We start from the raw sequence: 14,810 nt of genomic DNA, 5'->3' as shown, positions 1-14,810 counted from the left end.
AGACTTTCAGTTTGATGTTTATCAGGGAAACAGCATACTGAAAATGCAGTCCTTCATTCATTTTCAATTTTCTTCCCCCGGGTTGTAGGACATGATCAAATATTCGTAGTTCGCAACCAATTATACAACGGAGAGACCATCCGAGCTCGAAGTGCCTGCGAAATATTGCCTTCAAACAAGTAAGGAAAATTGTGAAGAACAGTGTGGCCTCAAAGTGCATATTCGTTGTGCATGGTGCCAAAAATATTTGTGTTTTTATCATGCGATTAACGCACCTCATTTATGTTTCACTTTCGTTCCGTAACAGTAAATTGACCTTGACGCGTGACATCCTGCCAGTTCTTTCTCTCTATTTCTCTCCAGCACAACTGCGATTCCAATCCGCTGTGCGCCGCGCGAGCCAGCAAGAATCAAGAGTTGTCCAGTAAGGTGCGTTGTCACACAGATTTTGTGTCAAGATTTCGAAACCTTCAGTTCGAAATGGCAGCTAAATTTTTGTACATCGCTATTTTATGTGTCTCCTCATGGTCTCTGCGAAATTCCATTGTCTATTTCGATATGACAGTATGGACAGTTCCCTTGTTAGATGTCTGTCACGCAATGCACACCACTGCACTGCTTGTCAAATGATACAGTCGTTAACGTGTCCGGCTCCATGGCTAAATGGTTAGCGTGCTGGTCTTTGATCCAGTGGGTCCCGGGTCGGGAATTCACCATAATTCATCATAGGTAGAATCCCTTTCTCATAGACGCGCAGGTCGACTATTCGAAGTCATCTCGACTGACCTGCACCAAGCCTCTTCGGAGGCCACACGCTATGATTAGCCGATAACGTGATGTATTCATTCTATTGCTCATGTCTCCACTCCGTTATTTAATAATGTTTGTGGGCAAGTCTCCATGGCCCATACATTTAATTTGCGAATTTTTGAATGCTACTATGAACAATCTTCACCGCTAAACTGTTGCGAATTCATTGCCCTGTGTCACAGGACATATGAACCAGTTACCGCTGACGCTTAACCAACGGTCTAGGAGGGAATGGATGATGGGTCTTCTCTTTAATTTTTGTAATTATTAAGCTGGTAAATTTTCCATAAATAATTTTAGCTTCCCTGTATATAAACACATACTAGCTGCTCCTACCAATACGTTGTTCTGAAGTGCAACAAACGTGTGAGATTATCGTGAGGTCGATATTCCTCTGCTAGAATCCAGTATGGTACTAGTGCAATGTAAGCAATGCCTGAAAATGATTCTGAACTCTCTTGTCGTTCCCACCACGTAACTATAGATCGTTCGGGGAAAAAATGTGATGTCCCTTCAGTCATATATCGTACATTAATCTACCGTGAAACTATGTCAAGATGTCAAGCAAAGTGGCCGGGTATAGCAAAATGCGAAATGGATGCTTTAAACTACGATACAATGACGTGGAAACTACAGTACATGAAACAACGAACGTACTCCAAAGCATTATTGATACAAGTATCATTCACAGCTGTGGCGTAGCGCATACGGTCAAACGTTAGCTTACCAATTAACAGAATGTCGCATTGATAGTTCGAATCGTATACACATTTTTGTAACCATATGGAGCTTGAATACTTAAACACGGGCCAGCGTGTACAACACGCAAACAGTAAAACGCCTCTGTTATAGTATTTGGGTGCTACATACACTGCACTGGTATGCGGTCGGAATTAACTAGCTTCCGCCATTCGTCATGTAATACTTGGACGAATACGTTGTCATTCTCCTTATCTGTGCGGAAGCAAGAGAAAATCCGTTGTAGGCACTACGTCTGTATGAGGAAAAATAATCGAACAGGAGACATCTGACTGCAAACATTTTCCTCAGGATTGAAAGATGTTTACGAACAACAGGGGTATTTCATATTATACCACCTGTCCGCAAGAAGACCGTAACGTCTGGTGACGATGAGGAGGCGGTTTACTACATGCACATAAATATCATCCCTATGTTGCACTGCTAAACCAGGAGCTCCACGGGCGGGATATCGAAACACGAATAAGTTTCCGTCAGTGGCTTTTGGGATTTCAGGAAAATTTGCGTGTTCTCGGCGAAATCCAGATTCCACAATACTCCATGCATTTCCACTTCTGCTACAGATGTGCCACTTGGAGAATATTTAACGATGTGCTAAACCACTCAATGAACCCATCCAGCAAAATGGGTAAGAATAGAAGAACCTGAATTTTTGGCCAGCCAGGTCACTGGATATAACGCCGTTAGAATTCTTTGAAACAAACCTTGAAAAAATTAAACAGTTTACACCCAGGAGCCAGAAAACGCCGAGCGTTTTCCACAACTCATCGCCGAAATATTCAGATAAGTAACACCATAACACCGGATATGCTACAACGGACTAGAATGTCCTCTCAGCGGCGTCCCCAGATTTGCGTAATCAAAGCAGTTCATCACTTCGAGCCCTTACTGCCGCAAATATCCTTTCTTAGTGCAGTATGCCTACCCTTTCTCCCTTCCCCGACATCTAGCCCATCATCATCCACCTATGACAAATCGGCCTTTCTTGAGGCCACATACACAATCATTCAATTAAAATGTGCATGAAAGGAGACATTTCTCGAGAGGCAGCAAAAAGTGAATATATCAATCTAATTATATCTACCCCGGACTAGAATATATCACCAGCTACCAGCTACGGTACACTGCACCGCGGCACAATGCGTGTAGATGGCAACTCATACGAATGTTCTAACATTATTGCAATATCCACTTCTTTTTTTCAGGTGCATATCACATCATTTAGATATCGCACTAGTGGTTTCTTCTTCTTCTTCTTCTTCTCCTTCTTCTTCTTCGTCTTCATCTTCTTCTTCTTCTTTTCCTGCCGCTTTTCCCACACCCGTGGGGTCGCGGGTGCGAACTGCGTCGCACATGTGGATTTGGCCCTGTTTTTACGGCCGGATGCCCTTCCTGACGCCAACACTCTATGGAGGGATGTAAGCACTATTGCGTGTTTCTGTGGTGGTTGGTAGTGTAGTATGTTGTCTGAATATGATGAGGAGAGTGTTGGGACGGACATATACACCCAGTCCCCGAGCCAGAAGAATTAATCAGAGGCGATTAAAATCCCCGACCCGGCCGGGAATCGAACCCGGGACCCTCTGAACCGAAGGCCAGTACGCTGACCATTCAGCCAACGAGTCGGACACTAGTGGTTTCTGTTATTCAATAATATTGTGGAACTAGCATATGTACCCGTTCTTCTCACGGGAATTGGTAATCGATTTCACGATTTCTTAATGAATTTATGAGAAGTTACGTGCCTGCATTCAAACGTTTAATACGGCATGTTAAACTGAAATTCTTCTACGCAAGCACGTGACAGTAACGTGAAGTGCGGTAAAGCTGAGCAAAGTGGGCAAAATGGGGTAGATCATAGAGTTTATTGAACGATACAGTTCCTGGTCCGAAGCTGTGCGTAATTCTCCCTATTTCTAGGTTACATATTGTTGTTCACCTGAAACATGGAGTGGCATTGTGGCTGAAGAATCATGAAAACAATCATTGACGATACACTCCCTAATTACCTATTCTATCGAAAAGAGTAAAATAACTCTTTAATTAAACCGTTTAACTCAACTTGAAATGACATGAAAGCCTTGTCATCCATCTATCGAAAAGGTAAACATGAGAACACACAATTTAGAATTTTTTTTCCATGTAAGACTGGTAGTTTTCCATTAAGTTTGGTCATGTATATTTTGTATGAGGGTAAAATAACTGGTTCTACTTCCAATAAACCCCCAAATCAATCCGGGATTTAGAAATAATATTGACCCTAATACCTACTCAAGGACAGATATAAAGTTTGGTAGAAATATATAGAGCAGTTTGTCCGTTATAGGAAAACAAACGGACGAAGGTACAAATCGAAAAAAATTGTAAAACATGTCCACTCGAACTTAGACTGAAAAACGGTCCTTTAATGATATCTCCCTTATTAATCCTCGTATCGAAATGATATATACGAGAAATAACTTTTATAATTTGAACTCCATTAAGGTAGGTAGATTTATATTAAGTTTGGTTGTGTGTATTTTGTGGGAGTGCAAAATCACAGTTTCGGATTCGTCTAAAACCCCAGTCAATTCAGGGGTTTAGAAACAATATTGGCCCTAAAACTTATCTAAGGACAGGTGAATTCTAAATATGACGTTTAGTAGAAATATATCCAGTAGTTTTCAAGTTATAAGAACTCAAAGAGATAGACAGATAGATAGACAGGCAAACAGACACCAAAGCTAAAATATATGCAGGTGGTCATTATTACACCTGAAACGGATAACTGAATGAATATTTCGTCAAAATAGTCAATGTACAGACGCACGGTCGTTACGAATTTATTTACATTGATAACAGCTGCCTATTTTATGCAGGTCGTAGATACAAAGGTATTCTATTTTATTATGTTTACCCTGTGTACCGGAAAGTTAGATGTTTTCTGTACATACAGTTTATAAAAATTTCGGTATGCATAAAACAATATTTGTAGGGGCAGCTTATATACCTGGTAGATACAAATAACAGCTCGTTAATTCCGCGAATGCCAGCACACATTAAACAGGATGCATGCTTAACCAATGTCGAAGTTAACATCTGTATACAGTGAGTGGTAATTCTTTCAGATTCATTAAACTTCTTTTGCACAAGAATTAAAAGACATATTTTTCTTCTCTATGATAAGAAAGGTACATTGTCTAAGTGGATAGTCATGCGGGACTTTGCTATATGTCATGCCTTTCTTCTGGAGAAGTAAAAGTTAATAAATTTGGCTACAGTTTCCCCACGAGAACGTTTTACCTGGAGCTTCATCTCTGATGACTCAAGAAATACACAGCTATTTGTAGATTACTCGGTGCATCTTTGGATCTACTAGAATTCCTAATAATTTATAGTTCATCGTCATGATGTTATTGCTTTTTATTTAAAATGTGGTGAATAATATTCCCTGAGCCTTTCAATTTAATACCAGCTTATTTGCAGTGAACCATTCAACGGTAATATGAATTGCTTTCCTACTTAGTACATCGAGGTCTTCGACTAATTTGGCCTGATTTAAAAGTAATCTTCTGTATATAAAACTGAAGAAAGTTCCAGACCCTATGCTACACGGTTGGTCATTTATTTGCGCAAGAATAATGAAACAAGGAGAAGAAATAATATGTGATGATGCTCAATATACAGATATTTATTGAATTGTAAACTAATCAAAACAAAGCCTATATCAACCTGATTACATCTAAAATATGACCACGTTCAGATACAGTTACCTGGACAAATAAATAAATAAATAAATAAATAAATAAATAAATAAATAAATAAATAAATAAATAAATAAATAAATAAATAAATAAATAAATAAATAAATAAATAAATAAATAAATAAATAAATAAATTCATTAATTAATTAATGTAAGAGGGAAATTATAAAATATTTTACAGGATAAAAGTATAAAACAGTCACATTCCTGAGCCTGTTTCTTTTCAATAGCAATAGATTACCTGGATGTTACCAAGAGGACATATGGATGTACCAAAGAAGGATTTTATTGAATATTATAATCTTCCATTTGTAAAGTACACTCTACATCTTAGGAAGAACGCGCTTCCGATTTAAATTTGCTGTATACTATTCAGACTCGGAAGTTTTTCCTCACTTTTCCCTTCTCTGAACCTTCTCTTGGAGAATGAGACAAGGACGTGCCATCCCTACCTTTTTATAACCCCACTTGGGTGTAATAATTTCTATCTCGTAGCAGAATAACGGGCCCTCCGGCTTGTGCCATAAGATTCGAACGTCGGGGAAAAGGAAGATGTGTTGGAAGTATGGCATGAGTACGTGAGGTTCATTAAATCTTCTTACTAGAATCCACATCGTTGCTCTCTCTAGACTTTATCCGAGTTTACTCCAACTCTCTCGTTCTCCATCTAGACAGAAATAAAAACAAGAAATTCAATTTTAGGTCACAGAATTAAGGGCCTCTTATGACTATTTGTGCGTCGTTCTAGCTTCCGAAAGAAACTTCGTAGGCGTGGCCTGTTAGTAGTGGAAGTAACGTCTCTCTTGATGTGAAATATAGTCTAAGTAAAAGGATATAACAATGTTGCACCATGCCCGTCTTCATAGGTATCTTGAAATGAAATACGTATCATATAGGTTCAACGAATATGAACAGCTATTCGTGAACGTCCGAAGCCCCATTAAGGAGCTCTCGTAAGTGTCGGAATCAATAATATAGGTTTCCTGTCTGGTACTTACGAGATTATTTGCAGTACTTTCAGTAGATATGCGTAGTGTTATGGTGCTCATTTTCATAACGCATTCGGCTTAATCCCTATTGGTTTGCCACACACTCAGTACTTAATATTATAACCTGACATCGATAAATTTAGATTTCAAAGACTTCGAATTTCTTCAAAATGTTTTGGTTGATGTACAGGACTTAACTATAACAGGGAACATTATTATTGTTTTCAAGTAAAGTGATAGATCATGGAACAAATAGGTCATCTTCGTCAAGGTAGATCTTATTTTCTGTGTATTGTAGGCCTATACGTTCTAAATGTTGGTATTCAAAATGTTAAATACATTTCACAACGAAATAGATAAGCATAATTCCCTAAGAATCGATAGATTTTAGAGAATATCTACCTTTGTGTCACATGGAGAAATATATGTCCCTGAAAATATTACAGGTTCAAGTTTTAGGATTCAGGGAGAACTGTCATAGTCTTAGCCGTTTGCGGCAGAATACAATAGAATATCATTTCTGCTGTAATCCAGCTGCACGATTAAGGATTTATTACCTGCAATAAATGCCCTTGAGGCAGCTAAATTTTGGTCAAGCAATATATAAGAGAGGCAATTGTACATATAAAGCCCTGTATACCACCACATTTCTGAAGTTTTATTCTTGTTCGATTTCAATGTTAATTCAATGGACTGTAGTTTATCTATTTTGCTTAACGTACTGAGAAATTAAGTACATTTACGTCACGTATTGCGCTGTATGACTCAAGTGATCGTATTCCTTGTGTTATTATGCAGTGCAGTACGGACTAGTCAATGCCATATAATAACGCAGGGAACTCATACCATTCTTCTATTATGTATAGCTATACCAGTCATTAAGGATTTTATGGTCTGGATTGTTACCAGGTGTGAGGTACGTCACCTTACGTGCGTATCCGCAACTTCATTAAAGGTGATCTTTACGTCGTGAGGTTCTGATGCCGATAAGGGTATTTGATTTTCCGTACACATTGATAGGATTTGTGTGTACTATTTTTGAGTACGCATTACATGTTCAGTTAATCTTTCAACTCTCTGGCGTAAATTATGCAGAGCGATTTATGTATGTTGCTACTATAAGATAAAAGTGGACGTTAAGAGATGAACATTGACCATCCGTTCCGTAGATTACGTACAAAGGCGGTTGATGGCTCTAATCGTTGCAACGTTAGACGTATAGATACTTAGTCTGTCTACTCGGCTGAATGGTCAGCGTTCTGACCATGCACCCAAAGTGCCCCGGATTCGATTCCCCGCCGATTCGAGGAATTCAGCTTCATCTGATTAATTCATCACTACCAGGGACTAAGTGCTTGCGTTTTAATACACGTTTATATGTTTACAAATGCCTTTGCTGGCAGGACCTCGTGCTCACAGTGCACTATGTCTTCTGGTGTGGGCTACAGTAATTTCGTTACTTTCATTGACCTGTCTCAGTCTTATCCTTGGCTTTGACAATGTGAAAGTGACTGAGGTATGAGCGATGCTACTAATGCCATTCCTTGTGCAGCCAGTGCCTGCTATGAATGGTTTGAAAATGTTGCTCATAGGGTCGGTTGGTGCAGGCATTTCAGTGGGCTTCGCAGACTGATATGTAATAGCAACTTCTGGCTCGGTGAGGAACGCAACGGGAAACTACCTCACTCCTTATTTCCCTAGTACACCTCTTCAGTGATGCCTAGGCCATCTATGACAGCTGATGTGGAGCTGTTGAGGATCCAACCAGCCTTAGAGCTGAAGACTGAACATACATACATATGTTTACAACACACTACACTACCAACCACCACAGAAACACGCAATATTAATTACACCCCACTACATAGGACTGACATCAGGAAATAAATCCGTCCTTAAAACTAGGCTAATACCTATGCTACGCCGAGCTCAAGTAATTGGAAGACCGAGCTCGATAGCTGCAGTCGCTTAAGTGCGGCCAGTATCCAGTAATCGATAGATAGTGGGTTCGAGCCCCACTGTCGGCAGCCCTGAAGATGGTTTTCCGTGGTTTCCCATTTTCACACCAGGCAAATTCCGGGGTTGTACCTTAATTAAGGCCACGGCCGCTTCCTTCCAAGTCCTGGGACATTCCTGTCCCATCGCCGCCGTAAGACATATCTGTGTCGGTGCGACGTAAAGCGAATAGCAAAAAAAAAAAAAAAAAAAAAAAAAGTAATTGGAAGAAAGGTATTGATATTTACCGTCCTGTTCCCAAGGTTCCGTACTCTGCAATTGAGATACGCTGTCTTCCCCACCAACGCTGTCACGTTCTTGGAGGCCGAAGTCTCGAAGTAAGGACCACGAAGACTGGTAGCTGCGGGGGAATTGAGGTCACCCTCTTCGTCTCCTCCACTGCTGCCACCGCCACCACCGTCATCGTGACGAGACGGGTACATGTCGTCAGGCCGCATCGAGTCTGTGGAGAAAGATGACGTCAATGTTACTGTAGTTCATGACCCAAGACTTACAACACGGGAGCAGACGACATCGTAAGATGGGAATAAATTTTCTTGTTTGGTTTGTAGGAACATGGAAGTATTAGGTACACGAAAGAAGGTGACAAGTAAAAGCTCCAGTCGGTTTTACGATGTGTACCAGACTAGAGGAGAGGTGATGAAATAGTAGAGACATAAAATGAGGAAGGCGGATGTTTTGTTACATGCCAAAATGTGGAATTCGCTCATTGCTCATTCTGTACATGTTTTACGGTTTCACAACTGGGAACGACCGTCAGAGCACTCGTTACATGCTGGTAAATTACAGTAGCAAATATTTAATATTGCCAAGGTAAGGGTCAATTATCTGTGACCACCTGTTATCTCCGAACAATATTCACTCTTTATTTTCTCGTAAGCCATTACCGTAAGTTGGTACTTTATATATACGTAATTTTCTATCCTTCTCGTCTCAAGCATCTTCTGATCAGTTCAGAAAATAACACGAAATAGATTCATACTGGCCTCATAATATATACAAGATGATAATAACACGAAGTAATAATAATAATAATAATAATAATAATAATAATAATAATAATAATAATAGATTAAGTTCCCTCAATTAATAGGTATAGATTTGAAAAGACACCAGAGAGTGACATATATGTCCTATAGAAGTTCGTTAATTGGGTAAAAGCCAATGACACAGCACTGTGGATAGTGTCAGACTCACCATCTTAGGGAAAGAAAGACAGTTACTAACGAACTACCGTATTGGTATCAACTCAATATCTTCAGCTTATGGTGAATTATTTCCAGAATTAGATTACTCTGTCCTTTACTTATTGACCGCATTTATACCATTAAAATTAAATAAAAAATCTTAGACATCTGCAGCAGCCCAATACAAATATCGATGCTGAAGGTGCAACGACAGATATAGAGGTTTTGGGACCTCCCAAAGACAATCTTTCCGAAACTTTCTGGGTTGAACGAGCAAGAGACCAAATTAACTTATACGAATTTTATAATCATCCGCAATTCCTAAAGCAAGGTTCATTCAGTTAGAGTGATGTGACTTTGTCAGTTATAACGTGTCAGACACACTGTGCCAATGAAATATGAGACAGGTAAATGCTGACATCATGTACAATTTTCATTTCGAATATCATATACGCACCTCATTCTACATCATATTAATGTAGTTTGAGAATACAATGCTGCAAACAAAGTTTCATCCCACACCACGAACAAATAATGACAGCATTAGAATCACAGTCAGGAGTGTTGCATGTGTCAAGCACAGCAAAATTGATGTCCAACACATTACAGAACGGAAATGGCGCGCGCCGTAACACCTTGCACACATAGCAAAGTATAGGTTGGTATTGTGGTGTTCTTAGCCGATTGTGTGGTGTATAAAAGAATGCAAATTGGAAATCCTGTCATCCTGGTCGACGACATTTCATGCGTTGCGCAAGTAATTTGTACGGGCTAAAGAAGTACTTTGTAGATCCCAAGAGACTGTCAGTACTTCAAGGTATTTGCCGGCACGCATTTAACATATTGAGTTCATTCACATATATATCGAGGTCCATCGAAAAAACTGCTTGAAAAGGAAGCTCACTCGTTTAGCCTCTGGATATGTTTAAGCTTAAGGTGTCCCTCAGCTCTTTTGGTGCCTTCTTATAAACTGCAAAGTGGTCTTTTATCCCGTATCCTTGAAAATATATCGACCAAGGATTGGTGAGAAGTTGACCAAATAAGTGCAGTAGTTTACCTCGCCATGCCTTATCACTGAAAATTGGAGCCTGCTCAGTATTCAATTTTCATCAAACAACCCCTAAGCATTGTTCTGCTAGCTCTAAGGAGTTTCCCAGCAAAATATGTTTTGTGGATTTCGGCGCATGTTTTACGCAATACAATCCAAAATAATGGACAAACTGTTAGTCTTGCAGGGAAAAAGAAATAAGTACACAATGTATAATTACATTTCATAACGGATAAAAATTAAAAGGGAAAGACAATTTCCTTGCAAGAGTCTTACGCTAATCCACCATGAGAGGAGGGGATCAAATGAGGTGGGTAGGGTTGAGGCTCTGAGAGTGGGGGCTTCCATTGTTAGACATGCGGGAAAGTGTGTGGAGGAAAAGGAACCGTTGTAGACTGTTATCCGGGAATTAGGTTGACGCAGATGTTGAGGAAATTAGAAGAGAAGGAGGAGGGAAAGGAGAAGGTGGTAGTGTTTCACGTTCGAAGTAACAACGTAAGACGAGCAGGTATAAGAACCAACATATTTGCGGATGTGCTGGATCTGGTAAATGCAGCAGGGGTGAAGTTTAAGGAAGCGGAAATGGTTGTCAGTGGAATACTTTGTAGGAGAGATACTGCCCGAAAGGTGACTGGATATTTAAATGAGAATATGGAGTGAGTAAGTGGGAAACTTAGGAGAGATTTCTATATCTTAATGGGTGGGTAGAAGATAGGGATCTGCGCTCAGATGGCCTTCACTTAAACCACAGTGGTACATATGTTAGGAAATTTGTTTAGAAGGGTTATAGGGAGGTACATTCAGGGAAACGGGGTGGCCTAAGGAAAGGTGATACGGTTACAAAGAACTGGAAGTCAACTGTAGAAGTATTGCAAAGGAAGTAATATAATTAAGTAATTTAATAGATATAGGATTCCTATCTTCGCCGTTAGATGGGGTCCTCATTCATTCCATTGCTGACCCGGTCGAATGACTGGAAACAGGCTGTGGATTTTCAACAGAGCTATGCTTACCAGATATTGTAATTGGAGTTGAATCATGGCTGAGAAGTGGCATAATGGATGCAGAAATATTCTCACGGAACTGGAGTGTGTAACGTAGAGGTAGGATGGGAATGGCAATAGGGGGAGTATCCATTCTGGTGAAAGAAAAATTTGTAAGCTACGAAAAATTTAAAGGACAAACATGAAATTCTCGGTGTAAGGATCATCTCTAAAGATAATAGGCAACTGGATGTCTTTGGAGTGTACAGATCGGGAAAGGGTAGCTCTGACGCTGATTCAGAATTATTTGATAAGATAATCAGCTATGTGGGAAAGGATATGGAAAGTCACGTGATAGTAGCGGGTGATCTCAGTTTACCAAATGTCAATTGGGAAGGTAATGTGAACGACAGGAAGCATGACCAACAAATGACAAATAAGTTAATATGGGAAGGGCAGCTGTTACAGAAGGTGATGGAAGCAACTAGAGGGAAGAATATACTGGATGCAGTGCTGGTAAAACCAGATGAGCTCTTTAGAGAAACAGAAGTAATAGATGGTAATAGTGATCACGAAACTGTTCTTGTCGTAGTTAAACATAAATTTGAAAGAAAGGAAGGTATTAAAATTAGGACTATTAGGCAGTACCATATGGCTGATAAAACAGGCATGAGGGAGTTTCTAAAAGTTAAATATGATCGGTGGAAAATGGTAAATAAAAATGTAAACAGACTCTGGGATGGGTTTAAAGCAATTGTTGAGGAATGTGAAAATGGGCTTTTACCTATAAAAGTGGTAAGGAATGTTAAAGTTCCACTACATTATAACAGAAAAGTAAAGAGTCTAAGACGGAGGTGCAGGATGGAAAGAAAGAGAGTTAGAAGTGACTGTGGAAGTAAGGAGAAATTGAAGGAACTTACTAGGAAATTGAATCTAGCAAAGAAGTCAGCTAGGGATAACATGATGGCAAGCATAATGGACGGTCATACAAATTTTAGTGAAACTTGGAAGAATATGTATAGGTAATTTAAGACTGAAACAGTTTCCAAGAAGGGCATTCCAGGAATCATTAATGAACAAGGGGAGTGTGTATGCGAGGATCTTCAAAGAGCAGAAGTATTCAGTCAGCAGTGTGTAAAAATTGTTGGTTACACGGATAATGTCCAGATAGAGGAGGTGACTAATACTAAAGAAGTATTAACATTTACCTATGATAAGAGTGACATTTATAGCAAGTTACACATTTGAAAAGGAGAATAGCGTATGGAATTGGTAAGATTTCTGGGGATATACTAAGTACAATGCGTTGGAATATAGTACCATATCTGAAGAACATATTTGATTTTTGTTTACATGAAGGAGCTGTACCAAATGAATGGAGAGTTGCTATAGTGGCCCCTGTGTATAAAAGAAAGGATGATACACATAAAGTTGAAAATTACAGGCCAATCGGTTTGACATGCATTGCATCTAAGGTTTTGGAAAGCATTCTTTCTGATTATGTTAGACACGTTTGCGAAGTTAATAACTGGTTTGTTAGAAGACTATTGCAGTTTAAGGAAGGTTATTCCACTGAAGTTCAACTTGTACGATTCCAGCAAGATATAGCAGATATCCTGGATTCAGGAGGTCATGTGGAGTGTATCGCAGTTGACCTATCTAAGACATTTGATGGGATAGATCATCGGAGATAATTGGCAAAAATGAGTGCAATCGTACTAGATAAAAGAGTGACTGAATGGGTGGCTATATTTTTAGAAAATAGAACTCAGAGAATTAGAGTAGCCGAAGCTGTATATGTCCCTGTAATCATTAAGAGAGGAAATCCTTAAGGCAATATTATTGGAACTTTTGTGTTCTCTTGTATGTATCAATTATATGTTTAAAGAAGTGGAATCAGAGATAAGGCTTTTTGCAGATGATGTTATTCTGTACAGAGTAATAAATTAGAATGTTGTAAGCAACTGTAAAATGACCTCGATAAGATTGTGAAATGGACAGTACGCAATGGTATGATTATAAACGGGGTTAAAAGTCAGGGTTTGAGTTTCACAAAGAGGATAGTCGTCTTAGCTTTAATTGCTGCGTTGATGGGGTAAAAATTCCTTTTGGGGATCATTGTAAGTATGTATGTGTTAATATAAGGAAAGATATTCATTTGGGTAATCACATATACATGGTGAACAAAAAATGCCGCACTTGGAGGTCGGCATGCAATTCCTCTTCCAATTGCAAGACAAAAGTTCCTATAGCCAAATCGGATGTGGTGCTGTTGGAAAACAAGACAAAAACGAGAAGCTGGCAACACTGTCACATCCTGTAGTGCATCGGCATGTAATAGAGAAACGTGCGTCATCCCGCTCTACCGTACCCGCCGTCGCAGCTCACCGAGTAGACGGCTGAGTTATCAAACCCACATGCACCATGGAGCTACGACTCGAATCTACGTCAGGTTGGTTTTTTATCTTGTGTGTGTGACGTCAGGTCCTAGTTCCCTTCGTGTAACTGCGTTTGTAAGCATGATATCTTGTTGTCACATGACAATAGTCGAACACTTGGCAGTGTGATCCATTCAACTGAATGCATGAGTCGACTAACCACGCAGTGCACAACTATAACTGGTCCTGTCAAGTGCATGTAGGGCGACTACCTGATGGAGTACACAAACGGAAAATTCGTCGATATGCTTTTAGTGTTGGGTGCATCCGATAACCAAGCTTCTGCTGCTGCTCGTGAGTATGCAGCACGGTACCTCAAAGGCGCGGTTCCGATAAGAATGTTTTTCGTCGCCTTGAGCAACATCTGCGGGAAACCGGTAACCTTCGTCCGCAAGTAGTGGACAGAGGTCGTCCAAGGACAAGACGTACTCCACAAACAGTGAACCACATTCTTGAAGCCATTCACCAATCACATTGGCGAAGTACCCGTGATATTGCAAGGTAGTTCCAGGTATCTGTGTTTCACGACGAAAAACTGCTTCCATATCATTACCCGTTAACTCAACACCAGTGGCCAGAAGACCTTATTCAACGAGTAAAGTTATGTGAATGGCTTTTGCAACAAGTTGAAGATAACGAACATTTTATAAATGATGTAGATACAATTTGATACATTAACTGAAAAAAAAACATATTGGCGTGAACGCGACTCGAACATCGGCGAGCCTTTTGTCGTGAACTTCGAAGAGGAACCGCATGCCGAACTCCACGTGCGGCATTTTTTGTACACCCTAAATATCATTGTAAATAAATGGCACAGAGCTCTGCACGTGGTTA

General features: G+C 39.7%; 1 protein-coding gene across 1 annotated transcript in view; it reads right to left on the bottom strand.

Annotated features, from left to right (window-relative positions):
• The window catches only part of LOC136874490 (zwei Ig domain protein zig-8), a 659,619-nt gene extending 647,930 nt beyond the window's left edge, over positions 1-11,689 (bottom strand). Inside the window, exons 1-2 of the mRNA XM_067148121.2 lie at positions 11,566-11,689; positions 8,545-8,759 (exon numbers count right to left, since the gene is read on the bottom strand). Of these exons, the coding sequence (XP_067004222.2) occupies positions 8,545-8,759; positions 11,566-11,689 (339 nt within the window). The remainder of the gene's footprint in view (positions 1-8,544; positions 8,760-11,565) is intronic.
• Between the last annotated feature and the right edge of the window lie 3,121 nt (positions 11,690-14,810).

This window comes from Anabrus simplex, chromosome 5 (genome assembly GCF_040414725.1).
Source record: "Anabrus simplex isolate iqAnaSimp1 chromosome 5, ASM4041472v1, whole genome shotgun sequence".
Classification (NCBI taxonomy): Eukaryota; Metazoa; Arthropoda; class Insecta; order Orthoptera; family Tettigoniidae; genus Anabrus; species Anabrus simplex.
Note: the sequence above shows the minus strand (reverse complement) of the source record. Positions and strands in the feature narration are given on the sequence as shown.